This window comes from Erithacus rubecula (assembly GCF_903797595.1).
Source record: "Erithacus rubecula genome assembly, chromosome: 1".
Lineage (NCBI taxonomy): Eukaryota > Metazoa > Chordata > Aves > Passeriformes > Muscicapidae > Erithacus > Erithacus rubecula.
In genome coordinates, this window is record NC_136658.1 from 108,899,438 (window position 1) to 108,918,987 (window position 19,550).

Consider the following 19,550-nt stretch of genomic DNA (forward strand, 5'->3'; position numbering starts at 1 on the left):
AATTAGGAGTCCCTGAACTTTCCAGGCAGTAAGAGAGTTTCCACCTTTTTTGTGATGTTTGGTGGTGGTGCTGGAGTGATGTTTGGGACAGAAAAGCAGGGAGGGAAGATTTAAGGTCAGAGCTGGTGTCAAAACTCACTTACTTTCTTTGCTGATGTTTACAGTGTGGCTTTGAAGATGACTCCTAAAAGATTCACTTATTTAATGTATTCATTAGAAAAACCTGATCAACACAAACCACTAGGCATAGTCTCATTTTGCAAAAGTACATCTTTTTTCTTGAACTGCAGAGCAAATGGTTTCACTAAACCAGCTAAATCGACCCCTTAGGTCCAATGACCAAATTTAATAACTGTTCATCTTTGCTAAAGCACAGTGTTTAATGATCTCATTCATTAATACATCAATGGTTGCTTTGGCTGATTACATTTCCTCCATCATTTTGACAGTTTGGTCTAAATGTGAAGTACAAATATTCCATGTAAAAATGAAACACTGCATCCCAGGCCAATGTCATTGATTATTTCTTCACTCACTCCAGTAGCCCACCAGAGGAGCTGGTGCTTGGAGCTCTCAGAATTGCTCTCAGAGGGATTCACTGATCACTGGACCTGGCAGCCAGAAGGGCTCGTGTGGATTTGAAGCCCAGGAAGGAATGTGGGAGTTTGGTACCTGCTCCCAGGCACAGTCAGAAGGGAATCTTGCATTTACACAGAGCAAATAGAAATCAGGGAGAGGCTGTGGGAGCACAGGGATCTCATGAGGTTTAACAAGGCCAGGTGCATCTGGGTCAGGGCAATCCCCAAAAGCAATCCAGGCAGGGGAGGAAAAAAATTGAGCAGCCCTGGGAGAAGGATTTGAGGTGCTGAACCCTATTCTGATTGCTTCATCCTTTGTTTTCCTTCAGTGAGAGTCTGACACTGCTAATCATAATATTGACTGAAACTACCTTTTTTATACATTTTTAACTCCTTTTAACCTTTATTTTTTAACCTTTTAACTCCTTTGAGTTCATCCATTAAAGAGTTGGCATCTGTCAACTTATGGCTCTTACCCTAAACAAGTCAGCAGCTGATTTCTCATCCCAGGCCTATGGGTTGCATTAAAAGAGAGCCTGCCAGAAACTCACTGTTAAAGCAATTTTAAATGCCCTCCTTTGCAGGCTCAGAAAACTGTGCTGCTGAGACAAGGAGGATGATAAAAGTGGAACTTTTATCATCAGAATTTCAGAGAGTTTCACTTCTGAAGAAGTAGAGGAGTCCCACACAGTTGCAGCTAAAAACAGATGAGGAACTACTTGTTTAAATTTTTCTATTAGCTCAAACATATCAGGCAAATTACCTTGGTTCAATTCTTGCTGAGCATATTTTCCTTAAGAGCTAATGATCTCCTGAAAGATAATGAAAAAGTGAACATAGGTTTATCATCTTAATCTAGGTATCAAAATCTAGACAAGTGTTTAACAGCATTGTGTTCTGAACTATGGCAGCACATAGCACAGAACATGATATTAAATTGAAATAAAATTGAGAAGCAAACGAGCAAGGAGGAAGAAAAATGTAAAGGTCTGCTCTGTTTGCTTTTTCATTATTTATATAAGAAGAAAAATCCTGTGGCTTTATCTAGACAGCAATACAGAGACAATTAAAAGGTCATTGAATGAGTAATTTTATTTTGTTGTAGCATCACTTCAGCTTTCAATTGGCAGTCTTAAGACTAAGTGCCAAGGGTTTTTGTATTCAAAACCAGAGCAGCAGTTGGCATTTTTATAACCAGTCCTAAAGGACAGCCAAAGCTTACTGAACATAGAAACTGCTCCTGTTACTGGCTCTGGGCTGACTTGTTCCAAGTAAGTTTTGTTTATGGATCCAATGAAGGAAACTCTCTGATTTCTAATGATGCACCTGGTCCTGGAGCTACAGAGCAAAATTTCATTCCTGCAGTTACCATTCTAGGATTGTTCTCTACTGATAGTACTAATTAGAATTGAGAATATCAAGAATATCTGAGCAAAAACTTTTTATTTACCCAAAATACAGTGATATCAGTGTTCAGAGCTTGCCAGTATTAAAGGCACAACACATCATGGATATCTCTGTGAGCTCTTAAAAGATGTGGAAGAATGTGGCAGAAGTTCCACAGAAAAGCCCAAAGAATATTTCCACTTGGCACTCATCATTGTTTTTTTCCTATATGTCCCCAATGGGATTACACAAAAAGTGTGTCTTAGCAGATAACTTCATTGCAAATAGTATTTTAAAGACTGATGGCATTTATTCCATACTAAGCAGTCTTGCTCAACTTTTTCCAGGACTTTCTGCATAGATAATAGAACAATGTTAATAGAACAATTTCCTGAAAATTTAGCATTTCTTGCCAGTATCATCTGTAACAAATGAAGAATATTAAAACATGTTTTTCAAAGAAAAGGAAAATAAAACAAATTACAGAAATTTTATATTGGAAGACAGACATTCTGCTCTTCACACTCTTCAGTGGTAGAGGACAGTAATTATCAGTCACTCAATTTCATCTTTTGTAATCATTCACCTGCAAAAATAGTGGGTTCATGTTTTATGTTGGTTTTTTTATCCCTCTTTATGGATAAGCAGCTTGTAATTGATTTTTCAGAAGCTGCAAACACAAATTTACTCACAGCTACCGAGGTGAAACAAGCTGACGCCGCCGTGCCAAGTCGTACAAAATCAAATCTATTTGTGCAACTAACTGTGCTTTTCACCTGCCTTGGAAAATACCTCGTGTGTTTGGGGATGGAGCAAACACAGGGCAGTGAGAGAGGAGCTACTGAAGCAAATGTCCCCTTTGAGGAGATAATTAGGACTGGATGGGTGATTGCCCAGAGCTGTTGCTGTTGGGATTTCGTGTTCAATGTTTACCTATTGTGAATAACCATAACCTACAATAAATGTTTGTCAGCCTGGCTGCCATTTGGAAAGACAAGGTGTTTGTCAGCAGTGAATTATTTTCTAGTACACAGGTACCTCTTGCCTCTATCACTGCTGGTTCTTTCTGTTTCTTGTAGTCGTGTTCCAAACAGCTTTTCTGTACCTAGGCAATAAACAACTTTGCATTTAGGATTCAGTGAGGAAAAGGTCCACTTAGGGGGATTATTTGCCCTCCAGATGATTGTTGTCCTTTTTTAAAAAGCAGCTCTACCTTTGCATGTGGAAAGAGAAAGCTGGAGAGGAGTGTGGATGGTGAAGGAAGTGTCTCTGAACTGCAGAGAGAATTTCCACAGACCTTCATCTCTGAGCTGTCCTGCCCACACCAACACTGGCAGCGCCCATTTCCCCTTAAGGAGAACTTGGGGCACGCTGGCACAATGAGAGCTAATATTTGCATGAATTACGAGAGTGTTTATGCTGAAAAAAACTCCAGGGTCATGCATTAGAGCATTGGTGCTTCTGCTGTGCTTCTGCTGCACAGATTTTCTCTATTGATAATTAGTCCCATATTTATGGGCATTAAAACTATTTCAGGCCCCAGGGAAAATATTTACAGTACTGAGGTCACCCCCTGTGCTCCCTTGCATTTTCTTGTGCTACAATCTTCTGTCAGGCTTCCTTTCTTAATTTCTGGAATTTCTGGAGAGGATCAGAGCAAGGATGGATGGTTGGGTCCTTTGTTTAGTTTTGCCAACCTTAAGACAAATTCAGCACTGCCTGGACCTGGAGAATCTACAAATTTGAATGAGGCTTCAAATTTTGCAGTGGCTTGAGGAGAGCAAGGAACTATAAAGATTTCTCCTGTGCTGCATGAGATCTCAGTGTGTTGCTGAACTCAAGTTAAAAAAAATTATTTGAGAAGAAAAAAGTCTGTCACATGTTCAGTCACTCTCTGTGACCCTGTGAGAAATGGAAAGATGAAAACCATGCAGAAGAAAAACCACAATCAATTTACTTCTTTGGTCTTGGATATTTACACTTTGATGTTCTGAACCAAAGCACAGGAGGTCAACAAAATTATGTGACCTTAACTGACCTTAATACAACCATTAAACATTTAATATTCAAAAATTTTGTGGGATTTCTCACAATCTTTACAACTTTCAGCCTCTTTTTCATGATTTTGTCAAATGTGTAGGTTTTACTAAGACTTTGATATTTAGAATCAGGCTTTCATATGATTTTTTGGGGCCTAACAGTGTCACAAGCTATTTTCTTCACTGTGTATCTGCATTTGAGATGTGTAGAGCTTTTCCTTCAGATAAGCAGCTCTTATTTGATTTATGTATTAATAGGTAAGTGTGGAAGACTCACTGCTGTGGTTTTATGCTACTTTGGGATAAGTTTAACAATATGTGTACATTGATGCACTGAAATAAGATTTCTTGTCAACTTAATGCAAGCAAATTGTGTTGAACCTCTCTCTGGCTGGCTAGAAAACAAAGTCCTATCAGAAGTTATGGCTCAAACACCCTCATTTTAATATGAAGTGATTTCATTGCTAATAAAAGCATTATTTGTTATGGTTACTTATATCAAATAATTAAATTCTTTATTTTTCTAAAGCTTGCTAGCTCACTGTTATAAAAAGCAAATGGAAAAACTCAATTGTTTTTAGACATCTGACAAACCTACTTTTGGTAGAAAGCATTTCTTTTCTGTCCACAATAATATGATTTATCTATTACTCCATTTTTAACTTCTCCCATGGAGAGATCATATAAACTTATTTTTGTATCCTGTAAATACCAGTGATTTTATCATGCCTGGCAAGAAATACATCAAGATTTTGTACAGAATTATCTGCTAAAACCAACCTTAGTGTCTTACTGGCTCAGCAACAAACTGGTTTTAATTTTTGCTTTTCACTATGAAATGCTATAACTCTGCTCTGCCATTTTGAGACAGCCATTAAATTCCCAATCAATTTCTGAATTCTGATGGCTCCCTCTGCTCCTTTTCCACAGTTCCCCCCAGGTTTGTGGTGCAGCCCAGCGACCAGGACGGGATTTATGGGAAAGCTGTCATCCTGAACTGCTCTGCCGAGGGCTATCCCGTCCCCACCATCGTCTGGAAATACTCCAAAGGTAGGATTCCTCTGGTGGCCACTGGGGACAGGCTAATTCTGCATTAATATCATCCCACTCAGCCTTGGGTTGCTCTTTGAATCTCCAAGTTGCCAGGGAGCAGGATCCAATAAAACACACACCAGTGGTGTTTTATTCCTCATAAATCACCTCCCCATCTCCCTGCTGGCCACTGTGCCACACAGGGCTGAGCTGGATGGGCTCTGCCCTGGAGATGTCCTGGCTGTGCTTGTGAGCCTGTGGCAGCTGTGGCTCAGCAGGCAAAGGATCAAAGGGATGGCTGGGAGAGAAGACACACAGCTTTAATTGAAATAAACTCAGCACAAGGTTCCCCCCACTCCCCCTTTCAAAATTTATGATAACATGGCCAATCACATCTTTTCAGCAAAGAAGGAAGGTCAGGTAGTATTAACATAAGCAGTAATTCAGTGTGAGCTTTACATAATGCTTTAACATTTTCTCCTCGTGGAATAGAGAATTAAAAGTGGCCCCACTTGACCCTCAATAACCATAGGAAATTGACTGCTTTTTAGTTAAAATGTGCTGCCTGATAGATTGTGTCTTCTGGCCAGTTGTCTTCTGGTAGTTTTTAGCAAAAAAAACCACATCCTGCAAACTCTGTGCCCAATCTAAGTGAGTTAACAACCTAAAAAACAAAATGAGGTGCTGTTGAGAAGAAATCCATGTCATGCTCCATGTCATTTTTTGGTCTTCTTAGGATCTAAGTCCAAATTGTATTGAAGAAAAAAGGGTGAGAGAAAAGTTCATGTTAAAGGCTATTTGTGCTCTAATTGGCAAATTATGGTTTGTTGCAAGAAGGGTGCAAAGTTCTAAATTCCATTAATCTCAGTGGTGTGTGGGATTTTAATTCTGAATATAGAGCATAAAGAGGTAATTCTGCTTTTTTTTTTTTTTTTTTTTTATTTGTGTGCCTAGCCAAGCCAGATGAGTTGTAATTAACTGTGAGGAGATAAATAACCCATCTTGGAAGGATGGAATAGTTGGATAAGTCCCCATCCATGCAGATGTATAGGACAAGACTCTCTCCTGCTCAGGAAGGACTTTGGCTGCAATAGCAGTAAAAATGTGTGTGAAGATTAAGAAAACTTTGCAAACTGCTGCCCAAAATTTTTTCCAGTTTTTCCAGCAGCTGTCCTTAGGAGCATCAGTCCTTTCCTTTCTGTGAACACTAAATTGTTCCCACAATTTTTCATGTGAAAAAAACACAGGAAGTGACTGGACAATCAAAGGAAGGCATCTGCAGTTAGTGAAGTATAAGTGTGCATTCCAAATAAATGATTGAAAAAAAATAACAAAAAGAGGGACATGCACATGACCAAAATAGGTAAAAAATCAACAATGTCAAATGAATTTTTCTGCAAACATCATCATTTTAGCATTTTTAAGTTCACAATATTGGTAACCAGGCCTTCAGTGTAGCCATAAGTTTCCAAAGCAAACTCTTCTACGACAAGAAGTATTTTTGATGTGCATATCTGGGTTTATTAATATTCTAGATGTTGTATTCATAGGTTGTTCTAGCTCACTATGTTACATTAAATAATTCCCCATAATATTTATTCTCCATATTTCCTTCTGGGTTGACTCAGCCAACTGTTTATAGTGATTAATGTTGACAGATATTAACTTTGTGTACAGAAAGTGGTGTAAGAGAATTCCATTGAAGAAGAGCACCTTTTGACTTGCCTGAAAAATCCCATGCTCTTCTGCCAAAGTAGGTTGTAAACCCCTTTGTTACAAGAAATGTGTCTTAATACACATTTAGGGAGTGTTTAATGTTGGAGGAACTTGAACTTGTGCTGACAATACAGCAGGACCCTGTTTCCTGTTCTCTAAATCACCCAATATTTTATTTCCAAGGAAAAGTAGGTTCTTCCTTAAAACCAAACTTGATACCAAAATCTTTGGCTTCCTGTTTTTATGGACCTTCCCTTTCTACAGTGCTGCCAAAAATGTCTGATCAGTGGTCTGAGGTTTGTGTTGTTTAATTTGTTCAGTTTGAGGTTTTCTGTGGATTTTTTGGAAGTTTTTTTGATAGTCTCAATAAATCCTGGCTGCAAGCATGGCAGAACAGAGATTTTTTGTGTCACCAGTCTATCAGTTGTAGCAGGAAACAAGAGGAACAGTCACTGATGTGGTTTTCCATGTTATCCAGGGTTTCATAAACAAGGTCCTAGAGGTCCCCTGAGTGTGCCATGTTTACTACAACAGACATCCCTCTCAGTCATAAGAAATTCATTTGCTGTTTGCATTAGGGATGCATGCTGCCACGACTGTTCAGCTGTAATTGTCAATAATTCATCAGCCTCTAAATGTACAACAAATGTGCCTTTTCACCCATGAAAGGGCTGGAAATCTTCATTTCCTCTCTCTCCCTTCCTGGTTCTTCTTTTTGCTCTTTTTGTCCTTTTAATATGGGCAAATTCTGGCTGCTGTTGCATTCCAAAAGTCTTTGCTCTTTACAAGCAATGAATTCAGTTTGGATAAAGAACCATTCTGTTCATTTTGATGATGCCAAAAACTGTTTTAGTTGCACTGAGCTTCTAAAAACCAGTGTAACAGTGGTGAGAGGTTTAAACCACTTAACTAGTGGTTTTTTTCAGTCTTTTCTGCCTTCACTCAGAGCCAGGATTAACAAATACATGATGGAAACAGATTTTCTTATGTTTAGGCTTGGTTGTTTATTAAATCTTATTAAAAAGTACAGAGTTCCACAGAACTTTTAGCTACCTGCTAGAAACAAGGAAAATAGAGAAAGATCCAGCTGCTACAAGGTCTCTTAAACCTAAACAGTCCAATAGAGAATTAACACCCATATTATTTATTCTTTTAACCCAATAACTAAATTCCTGACCTTCAGTGTGACACTGACTGACTAACCAGAAACTACTCCTGAAACCCATGAAGAAGAAGGAAGAACACTGAAAGAGACACCACCCAAAATCTTCCATCTTGTTTCTATTACTATACTGTAAAATTAATAGCATATATAATAATATAATATAATAATAGTATAATATACTATTACCTATTATTATGCTATAAAAACCTCAAATTTAAAACCTTTCACCATGTAAAATCACACACTTGTATTTAACTACCCACCAGTGATTTTAACTCCATCACCCAAATTTGGAAGCCTCTCCAAAGTCTCAGCTCCAAAGCAGTGATCTCTAGTGGGTCAGTACCAGAAATCTCAAAACCCCCAGGGTTCTGGGATCCAACAAACCAGAAGCTATATATAAAATTTAAAAAAAGAGATGCTTTTAAAGGTTTTTTTGCACGTGTCCGTTGCCTCAGGTGCCGGCGTTCCCCAGTTCCAGCCGATCGCGCTCAACGGTCGGATCCAGCTGCTCTCCAACGGCTCCCTGCTGATTAAACACGTGCTGGAAGAAGACAGTGGATACTACCTCTGCAAGGTCAGCAATGATGTGGGAGCAGACGTCAGCAAGTCCATGTACCTCACTGTTAAAAGTAAGAACTGAAACGCTTTCTGTGATCCAGATATTGCCATTGAGGGAAAAAAAGGTTTTACAGTTTGGAGGGAAGGGGGTTGGGAGGGGAGAGGTTGGGTTTGTTGGGTTTTGGTTTCATTTTGGATTTCAGCAGCATCTGGTAGCACCTGCAAGTTAGGATGGGTAATAAAAACATTTGTTTTGTAGAGGGAGAAAAGGAAATTTGTTGCAGGTCTGAAAGCTATCCCTGAGTCATGAAGGGAATGTAAGAAAGTTGGTCAGGAATAAAAAGAAAAGCAAAGAAGAAATACCCACAGCAGTTGTCATAAATCTCAGAACCTGAAGGAAATTTCCGGCTCGAAGGACCTTGGGGGAGGCAAGGAGAGGAGCCAGTCCAAACATCAGCCCATAACATAGATCCAATCAATTCTCAATATATCATAGATGGAATCTTTAGGTACAATTACTATAAGTAGATAACACAAGATATTACAACATACACTAAGATTTTATAGATTCAGTCGCAGTAATTATTTTGACTTAGCCAAATAATTTTCAGAAAATCTGTCTAATTGCACTAGCTCAACCTACCTGTACTTTCCAGGCACAAGAGATAAAAGCAGTCCTGTTCTCAAGTGCATGTTAACTATAATTCCTTGAAACATCAACACAGTTTAGAAAATAGAGGAATTATTATGGCAGAAAGAGATAATATAATAGAGATAATATAATTTCTCTCACTAGAAAAAAAAGAGACTATTGATACATCAGCATGCCAAATGTTCCTGGCTGACCTGTCAGACCAGTACTGAAGGAGGTACCACACTATGTCCTTTAATGTTTGTAAGGTTTTTGAAGATGTACAGAATGCTTTGAAGTGCTGGGATGCCAATTAACTTGAAAAAGTTGTGCCCTTGAAAGTTGTTTTTTTTTTTTTTCCTAGAAAGGAAGAAAAAACAGAATTTATTCTCAATTGGAGAGTGCACTTTACACCATTAATGATTAGGTTGAGGGGTGTTGTTTGTTGTTGAGAATTAATAACTAAGTTACTTTAAGAGTGTCTAAAAATTTGCAAGCCCCAATATCTCAGATGTCTCCTCCACTCTAATTTACCATAGAGACTTCATCTTCTGAAAAACAACATGCATGAATATCCAGCAGATATAGTAATTGGACATTGTTTCTGTGGGCTGGTAGAAGTTCCATCTTCTGTGGATTGCAGAACTGGCCATTTTTGGTCCAATCCTCAGTTGCAGGAGAGAAGCAGTGCTGTAAATTCTACCAAGAGCCAGCTTCCCTCTGCTTGGCAGCGTGCACGCTGCCTGTCTGATCACTGCATGCAGTTTCATGTGTGATAAAAGAGCATCCCTTATCAAATGAGAGCAGGAGCTTCCCTGGGGAGCCAGCTGCTGTTTGAACCTAATGAAAACCCCTCTGGCTCTGAGATAGCAGGAGCAGCCTGTGCCCCTCTCACAGCCACTGACACCAGCCCAGCTGCTGGAGAGGGAGTTGGTGTGTGAGGGAAGGGCAGAGCTTTAGCTGCCATCAAACACTCACTAAGGACAAGATGCTCTGGAGAAATGGGCTGCACTTAGGGCTGGATCCCCTCTTCAGGTGGTGTGATTGTGGCTCATAACATTTGCACCTGGTCAGGTGGGCTGACTCCAAAGTGAGGTCCTGGATTTGCCTTTAATCTCTCTTGTTGTTCTCTCTTTCCTTTTTCTGTGTGGTTATTTGGGATATTTTATTCTCCCCACAAGCCTGTTCCTCCTGGACCCTGGTTCTCAAGTTTAGTCCTCCTCTAGATAAAAACCTTGTTCTTCCTTCATGAAACTCATGGTATTCTTGATTAGTTGATCCTTCTCCACAAGGTCACCCTAAGTGCCTTCTTTAGGCAGAGGCAGAAGTGAGACCTGCATGTTGTTTCTGGGTGACAGAGCTGGTAAGAAACAGTTTCCATAATATAAACAAGGAATAGCATTGATGAATTTTCTTGTGACTCCCTTGTTACAAATTGCTTTCCTACCTTCCTTCAGTCTATCCAAGAGCAGTAGCTCAAACCTGACAGAAAAAGCAGAGTGGCTCAGATGGATTTGGTCACTGATATGAAATCAGACTGGCCCTCAGAAAGAAAAACATGGCAGTAGTTCCTTTACACCTAATTCCTTCACTTCTTGTTCCTTGTGCCACAGATTCCTTGTGCATGCAGTTGCTAACCACTGATAACATCACTGAACTTGGAAATGAACCCTCTCATGCACAGGAGATTCTTCTCCTCCATGTCTGATAGAAGTTTTTACCTGTTCTGTTAGTAACACTGCTGGATAAAGTTGTACCTTTCATAGATCTTATTAAAAAATATCTTAAATGAGTTGATGCTTTACTCCTCCAGAATTTTCATTGTCATTTGTATCTTTAAAAAATGTTGACCTTTGTTGTCCACAGAGTAGGAGTTAATTTGTTTCTTCAGGAGGCAGGATGAAAATTGATTTAATCTATTTCCATTACTTGATACTGAAATGGATGGATTTTTTCTTAGTGAAGACCCATGTCAAGCTATAAACCAGCTTGGTTTGCTTAGCAAGACTCTTAGTACTAAGGAGGAAATTGTAATAATTCCAAATATACATTTATTTAGTGAATCAGTGTTTGGTGAGTGACACCTTCATGTCAGAGGAACTGATCCAAATTTTTGGTTGAAGGGAGATTGCATGAGAATGGAGTGCAAAGAAAGAGGAAAAAAAATAAAAAAGAAAGAGAGGAAAAGAAAGAGGCTTCAGGAATACCATCAGAAATGTGAAAAGAGCAAGCTGCCAGCAACAATGCTGAATCAGAAGCCACAGGGCAGAAAATTTTCATTTAGCAGCTATTATCCTTCTCCCTTTCATTTCAAGGAATGGACATACAAATCATGACCACTGAATTCTTCTCTTCTTGTGATTCAAGGATAAGTAGTTCTCAAATTCCATATTCACTAAGACACACAGTATTAGAAAGATATGAGAGAGATCTGGAACAAGGAATCTAGTTCTGTCTTGAGAAATGACTTCTGGTGCTTGGGATGAGAAGACTTCTGAAGAATTTCTATAAAGGATAATGAGCCTTTAACATGAAGGGAAGAACTGAAATTATTTAAAGGTTGCCTGGGAGTCACAGGGGAAGAAATGACTGCTTAAAACGGACTGCCTGCCTGCCTCCATCTGAATAAATGTCACACTTCCTAATTCCACTTTAGGGGCTATATATAATGTGATAGAATGGTATCCTGAAAAAATTACCTCCTGAAAAGCAAGCTTGCATTAAGACATGCATGTTCATGATTGGAGGTAACCATGTTAGCCCTGCCCCTTCTTAAATCTCTCACTTCTTTTTGTGACAGTGTGGAGCCTGACAAGTTTTAATCTGATCATCAAAACATTTCCAACAAATCCTGTCTGCCAAGAAAACAGAATTGCTTCATTCACTTTCCCCTCAAATATGCTTCTTAGCTATTGGCATTATATGTGTTTAATACATAAACCTAAAGCTGTCAGTCAGATCCACAGCTCCTTCCAGCAGGAACATGCTAATCCCTGCTAATTCTTCCAATGCCAAGTTTCACCACTCAGACTTTCCTTTTTTTAAAGAAAACAACTTTAAAAACTGTTGCCTGTGACAAGAGCTGATGGAATAACAGGAGAGGAGGCTGGTAGGGAAAGGGAACCTGGTAAAACTGGTAGAACATGGAGCCTGTTCCAGCACCAGGTCATGTTTCTGCTGCCCCTGCCTCTCTTACAGTGCTGCTTGCCCATCTTGACCATGACCTCTTCCAGGCCAGAGTTGTTTCTCACCATCTTCAGACAACTCATGGAGCAAAGACACCCCAATTTCACACGCTACTGCAAAAGAAATAAAATATAATGTTGATTACAAACACAAATAAACCCAGAAGATGCTTATGGATGAAGACTGGAATGCGTGGGGCTCTTTTCTCCATTGCAAGCTAACAGTTGTTCCACCATATGGCTGAAACACTGCAGCATTTGTTTATTGAGATGGATGGAAAGCTCTGCCTGTGAAGCTTTATCCAGGCAGGATAAAGGGACAATTTCCATGTGACCAGGCAAATGAGTTTGCTCTGCTGCGACACCAGCAGCAAAGCCAGCAAGCTGTGATGGAGAACTCACTGTGCTCTGCTCACCAGGGTGCCTCTAAATGCTCATTTTAGTCTTTGGGAAAATAATTCCTTGCTGAGAGCATGGGAAGGTTGAGATCTGCCCAAGTGCTACTTTTGTTTGTGTATAAAAAGCAAATTTCTCATTAAAATGCATGTATCCCACAAGGTGTCAGTGAGGGTGGCACTGCCTGTTCTACATTTGCAGAGATAGATTATCCATGATATGTGGTAAAGGAAGCTTAAAATCACTGTCTCTAATACCTCCAAAAAACACTTCTAAGAAGGACAGCAATAATGCTATGTCAAATTCACCTGAGCCCAGTTATTTTGATATTTCTTAATCTTTCTTTGCTCCATTTTTTCTCACAGTCCCATGGTCTGTAAATACTATTTTCTGTGGCAAAACAAAACAAGACAAAAGCTCTTTTCTCTTTTTGTCTGACCTGGTTTACTGTTCTCTTCTTGTGACATTCTGCCATTTTTTTTTTTAAAGGCTTTTTCATTTATTTGATTCTTCATCCCCATTTTGCAGTTATCTCAAGTAGGGTAGACTTCTGTGAAACGGACAAATTTAGCCAAAATTGGTAAAAATCTCTAGCTAGATGGCTTGCTTGTGTCCCGAGAATGAAAGAGTGGGGCAAAGGCAAAGAAAACAGAAAATAATTTCCTTGAATTGCAACTACTCTCATGTCCCAATCAGTTCTTTCTGCTGAGCTGCCCTTTCCCACCTTTGCCCTTGCCCTCATGACAGGCAGCTCTCTCCCTCTTTTACCACAAATTTCTTGTCAATCAGAGGTTAAAACTGTGTTAAATATGAAGTTGTGAATAAACTGGCCAACTCCAAGTTGGTGGTGATGAACTTATTGCCCTTTATGTTTTAATTTTGTGTCCTTGCCCATAGCAGGGTGGTTGGACCTCGATGATCTTTAAGGTCCATTCCAACTCAAACTGTTCCATTATTCCATGACTCTTAACTGTTTATTTTCATGAAATGCACAGTCTAAAAGACACCACGAGTGAATCTCGGAACCACCAGAGATCTCCCTGGATGATGCGAGCACTCCCTCTTGTTAACAAAACACCCCGTCTTTTCCTAATGAGGTCCTCTCACTAGGAGAAAGGAACGGGGGGTCTAAATGCTGTTTTCTGCCTCTTCAAACTGCTGGCACAGCTTTGATTTAGGGACTTGCACTTTAATCACCCATCACGTGTCATTACCCCGACAGGCGGCAGCAGCCGCCAGACACGAGCGCGATAAATTGCACCGAGAATCGCTGGAGCGATCCTTTGTTGATTTTCCTTTACAGCTATTCCATGGCAGATCAGCTGTCATAACAACACAGCGCCTCTGGCAACAGAGGGAAATTAAACATGAAGTATGTTCAAGGTAGCTGGTAGAAGGCTGGAATATCCCTTTTCTTCCGTGCCTTCAAATGCTCCTCTCGGTACCGCCAAGCCCGTGGCAATTCTCTTGTAAGATAATTGTCAGATGTGCTGCAGCACAAATACTCAAGTGGGTTTGTATGCAAATCTTTGCAATGCTCTCATTTAAGGAGAAGAGGAGAGGTAAGAACCCCTCTCTTTTTCTTCTCTTTTAATTTTTTTTAAGAAATATTTTTTTGAGCAAGAATATAGCAGCCCTTTTTATTTTCTTCAAGGCTGGCTGCACAACAGTTTCCAGCAAAAAGGTGAAACGGGTTTTTCTCCCACAAAGTGCACACAGACTCTGCTGTATCATCAGTTCATCAGTCTCATATTTATTGCCTTTTTTTCTTTTTCCAAAATAGCTGACCCTCTCAACTTTTTGATGCCCAAATGGGAACATGGGTGAGGTTTATTTTCAGAAGTTTTCTTTATGGGGAAATTTTCATAGTGGATATAGACTATTGAGGCTTTCCTGAAAAATGATCAGTTTAAGAAAATTGTGATGATTCAGTCTTCCCAATACCTTCACATCTTCATGGTTTTTAGAAAATCTCATAAGGGATGGGTTTCAGAAGCTACTATATTATTATCTCCCTTTCTTCAACAGATTAGTACTATAAAAAACACATGCTAAAATATGTTCTCCTTCCTCAACATCAATACTTCTTGTGTCCTGTTGAATTATCACTTTATTCAGAGGTGTTATGTGGTTCTCAGATTGCAATGAACTCTGTGTCCAGGTTTGGCCAGCTGTGGTCAGAAAACTCTGTGCCATTGAGATCATTTTAGATCAAGGGCTGAAACTCCTCTCTTTCTGAATACTGCTGAAACAAGGCTTGAAAATTATATCTGATCTACTCCTTCAGCTGAGATGGTGGTGTGGAAGGGATTGATACCAGCTAGACAGGTAATCCTTTCATAATAACCATCATTGAGGAAGTACAAATGTCAGTATATTGTATTTGGCAGGATTCTTCAAACCCTACTGTGCTTGAACGCAATAAACAGCAGTCCCAAAATGTTCTTAGATGGGAGGAAGTATTCTGGAAATTATTCTTACTGGTGGTTTAGAATCATAGAATCACAGAATACCCTGAACTGGAAGGGACCCACAGGGATCATCCAGTCCAACCCCTGGCCCTGCACAGGACAGCCCAAGAGTCACACCATGTGCCTGAGAGCATTGTCCAAAAATGCTTCCTGAGCTTCTGGGCAGGCTTGGGGCCATCACCACTGCCCTGGGGAGCCTGGGCAGTGCCCAGCACCCTCTGTAGGAAGAACCTTTCCCTGATCTCCAGCCTGAGCCTCCCCTGGCTCAGCTTCAGGCCTTTTCCTCGAGTCTTGTCACTGTTCACAGTTCTTCTGCCCAGGGCAGAAGTTGTGCCTCCTGTGCAGGGGAATTGCTGGGCTCAGCCCCTGCCCGTGGCTCTGGGGCCATTGCTGGGCCCTGGAGCAGAGCCTGGGGCTGCTCTGCCCTCCCTGCACACAGGGACAGACAGACAGACAGACAGACAGGCACAGGCAGGCCCAGGCAGGGCTGAGCCCTCTCTCTGTCTCTCTCCAGGCTGAGCAGCCCCAGCTCCCTCAGCCTTTCCTGGTCAGGGAGATGCTCCAGGCCCTTGCTCAGCCCCAGCAGCTCCTGTCCCTGCTCTGCTGAGAGCACAGTAATTACATTTGGACATTTATCCCAGAAATTATTGTCAGAACACACTATTCTTATAGAATAAAAATTCTTTAATTTTATTTATTTATTATGTTTTCTTAAAGTTACAAAGTGGTTCTCTATCTCAAAGTGTTAGATCCTAATACAAATAGTGTTAGGACAGTGTTCTCTTCAGTTATTTCTTTTTTCCCTCAATTCTTGTGGTACAGGAGTAATGACTAATCACTAACCATGCCCATAATCAAGTGCTGATGTTTACTGGTTTATCTGAATCAAATGGGTTTCAAATGCAGCATGGATATAGGTTTACAGTCTTGATTTTTCTTGAATATTTATCTTCAGGGGCATTTAATGCTTAGATCTCTACATTTATGTGTATTTTCGTGCTATCAAACTTACTAATTTTTTCTGAGTAAAATTTTGAAACACAAATACTGCTGTGAATACATTAGTTTCATCTGTGGGGTGGGAGTTGTTTGCAGTGTGTTTGATGGGTTTAATATTGGCTTCTGGGGGAGGAAGTGAATGCAGGATCTATTGCTGCTTATTTTTATATTTGCGATGTCATCAAAAGTTGGGTCTGTGTCTTGCTAACAGAGATTAAATAAACTTAAATCAAGAGAGCACTGTAAAGCAATAATGGGATGTAAATTAATTTAGTGGGTATGTGCAGTACATGTGACTATTTCCACTTCAGAAAAGGTAGCTCTTATATACTGTCCTTTTTTATCATTTTCCTTTTCCTTTCACCTCTTTTTGCCTGTGTCAGTCTTGGCAGCTTTAAGGTACATCTCATTTAGAAAGCAACCCAGTCCAGCAGGACAAAGCCTCAGAACTCCCCATTATTATTTAATGTGAGTTTAGGACTTGCAGAATGCTCTCTGAACAGCCAAAAAAAGAAGGCAGTTCTTAAATTATATTTCTTCTGATATATCAACTTCTGTACTTTGAATGACTTAGTCACTGTCTTCTCCAGTAAAAAGTCTACATTTCAAAAGGTTATTCACTCTTTTTTAAATTAGTGAATGCTGTCATAGGACCTACATCATAATTCTTTACTGTTTTAAATTTTGTTTATTTATTTATTAATATTATTTATTCTTAATTTAATTTGAAGAAAGAAAACCTAAACTGAGGTATAACAAAAATAATGAAAATTACTTCACAATATCTGAAGAAATATGTAGAATATAAACTACATTTGAGTGTCAAGTGATACAGATGCCAAGTCAGTTACATTTTTCTGTGTAATTCTCCTGCAGCAAAAGAAAACTGTAAAAAAGAGTAGTTTATATGCAAATGTTTTAGGCTTTGGATAAGAGTTCATTTCTTTAAAAAAATAATATCACATGTCACTATTAGCCATGAACAGGAGATATCTCCTGGAGGGGGGATGGGCTGTGGGAAGATAAAGATGATTGCCCAGCTGGTTTAAAGATGGCCCATGAGCAGAGAATATGTGCCAGGAGATCAGGGGCACTGCCCCACATGGTTTAACAGATGGGGATAGAACACACATTGCTGGACACATCCTGTACTGAAACCCAAGACAGATTCCTACACCTCTTCCTGCTGTGCATGTCAGGTACAATCAGAAGAATTGTACCTGAGGTACAAAAACAGATTTTCTTTCAGCAATCTGTTTGCTTTGTGGGAAACAGGTTTCCTTCACGCCATCCCCCTCCCTCATTTGGATTCCCCAGTCCATCAGCATGTGAGCTCCCATCCCCACAGCACATTCAAATATTTGTAGGGTATATGATACTTGAACAAATCTGAACACCTTGCTTTTTCTTTATGGAGGAAGAAAAGAGAAAAGAAAAAGGAAGTGTCCAGTTATGGCCATAGCAATTGATTTCTGAGTGTCTTCACAGTACAGATAACTAAAGAAGCATGGCTCCATTTTTAGATAAATCTTATTAGAATCCTGCAGGGCTGAGGAATGAATCGATTTGGTCTGTCAAACCAGGAGATAATGAAAGAATGAGCTCTTACTGTTGGCCTAATTACTTATGATTAATCTGACCCCATCCATTTTTTTTTAACTGTCTCCATTAGGCCACAGAATAATTACTCTTACATCCAATTTTTGTTTTCTTTTCCAATTTTGGGTTGGAATATTTGATCATGTAAGAACTGAGTTGTCCAGACAGTTATGTTCCTTTTTGACAATAATTTTAGATTCTCTATCATCAATTATTTGCTGTTTAGCTTTCACCTGGACAATTCCTGCCCCAGGAAAGCAATGTTTTGTAATTTTATGGTTGTAGGTGAGCACAGCACCAAATTCAGAAAGGAGAAATAATGCTTCAGGGAGGGAATAAATTTTATAACTCCAACCATCATTCTTGACTTGTGAAATAGGTTTTTCCTTTAGAATTCCCTTGTACAAGAGAATCATCTGTTCTCAGGTGATGGTGGAGCAGCCCAGTGTGTGCAGGGATTGCCATTTGCTTTTACAAGTGAAACTTCTGGTGAAATTTCCTATACATCATTTTGCAAAGAATGCTATTAAGCTGTAAAAGATCTCTTGCTGTATTTGTTCTATGGAAATTAGAGGCCTCAATTACCAATATTTCTATGTCCACGTGCATGAACATGTGGCCACTCTCAACACAGAAATACAGAATCATTGAATTGTGTTCTGTGGGTGATTTGGTGAAATATAACCCCTAAAGTTAGATCAACCTAAAAAAATCCATCCTAAATATTATGCTCCTACAGCCATTTTTTCATCAGAGCCCTGATTTATAAATTTATAGTAGTAGTGTGTGCACAGTTGTCTTTCATGTAATTAATGATGTGCTGAAGGATGCTTAGCAAAGGGAATGGCTATTTAGGAAATCAAACACATGCTGCTTAGGTTTGGTTTAGGACTGGGGGTTTTGTTGTTGTTGTCTTCAAATCTGGCTTAAACTTTTAAGAAAAAGTCCTCCAGCAAATGGTTTAATCCTTTGGGAATGAATGGTAAAGCAGCAGCTGATACCAATGGCCTGGCTTTCAGTCAGCACTGCAAGTTCTCTCAGTTTTGTTTCCCCATCCTGAACTTTCCTCATATTAGTTAAAATAAACTCTAAAATCACGTCATCAGTGACCTAACAAGAACATTTCTCTACTAATTGACTTGCCATCTTGATAGATAAGTGCCTGAGAAACAATCCTGTCCTCTTGCTTCCATTTCTTTCCTTGCAAAGGGCAAAGGATTCAAAGGATCTAATGTCATTTCTGGAAGTGAGATGTCATAAACCTGTGATCTCAAAATCAGAAAGGGACAGAAAATAGAGCCATTGCATAAGTCCATTTTGCTGCAAATCATCAGAGCAGTAGAAAGAGCATCTGTTAGATGGTTATTTTTCCTGGCTTTTAATTACTAGCCATTGATTTGGGTAATTGCCCACATGTCCATACACAATAGTGCAGCAGGATCTCACTTCTGCAGTCTTATCTCAAAAACTGACTTTTAAAATAAGTGCCTATTACTGTAAGTGCTCTGCAAGAAAGCAGCACTCTGCTGTATTTTTGTCTTGCTTTGCAATGCAACCTAAATGTTGCATTTACAGCTGGAACAAGCTGGCTCTGTGCCATGCACTTACAGCCATAAACCCACTCTCTGAGCAGGGAAAATCTCCTGCTATCAGATCCTTAAGTGGTGACTTGCCGAGCTGAAATAAGGGAGAACAGACTTTCCATAAGTGGTTGCATATTGTTGTGGAAAATCCAATTACCACTTGCTAAATGCCCAGGTCTGAGATTTAAATAAGAGCTAAATGAAGTGCC

General features: G+C 39.6%; 1 protein-coding gene across 2 annotated transcripts in view; it reads left to right on the plus strand.

The window, feature by feature from the left end:
- DSCAM (DS cell adhesion molecule) overlaps window positions 1-19,550 on the plus strand; it is a 454,596-nt gene that overhangs the window by 281,152 nt on the left and 153,894 nt on the right. For both annotated transcript variants that reach the window (XM_079312259.1, XM_079312260.1), the window contains 2 exons: window positions 4,934-5,053; window positions 8,375-8,548. In XM_079312259.1, the coding sequence (XP_079168385.1) occupies window positions 4,934-5,053; window positions 8,375-8,548 (294 nt within the window). The remainder of the gene's footprint in view (window positions 1-4,933; window positions 5,054-8,374; window positions 8,549-19,550) is intronic.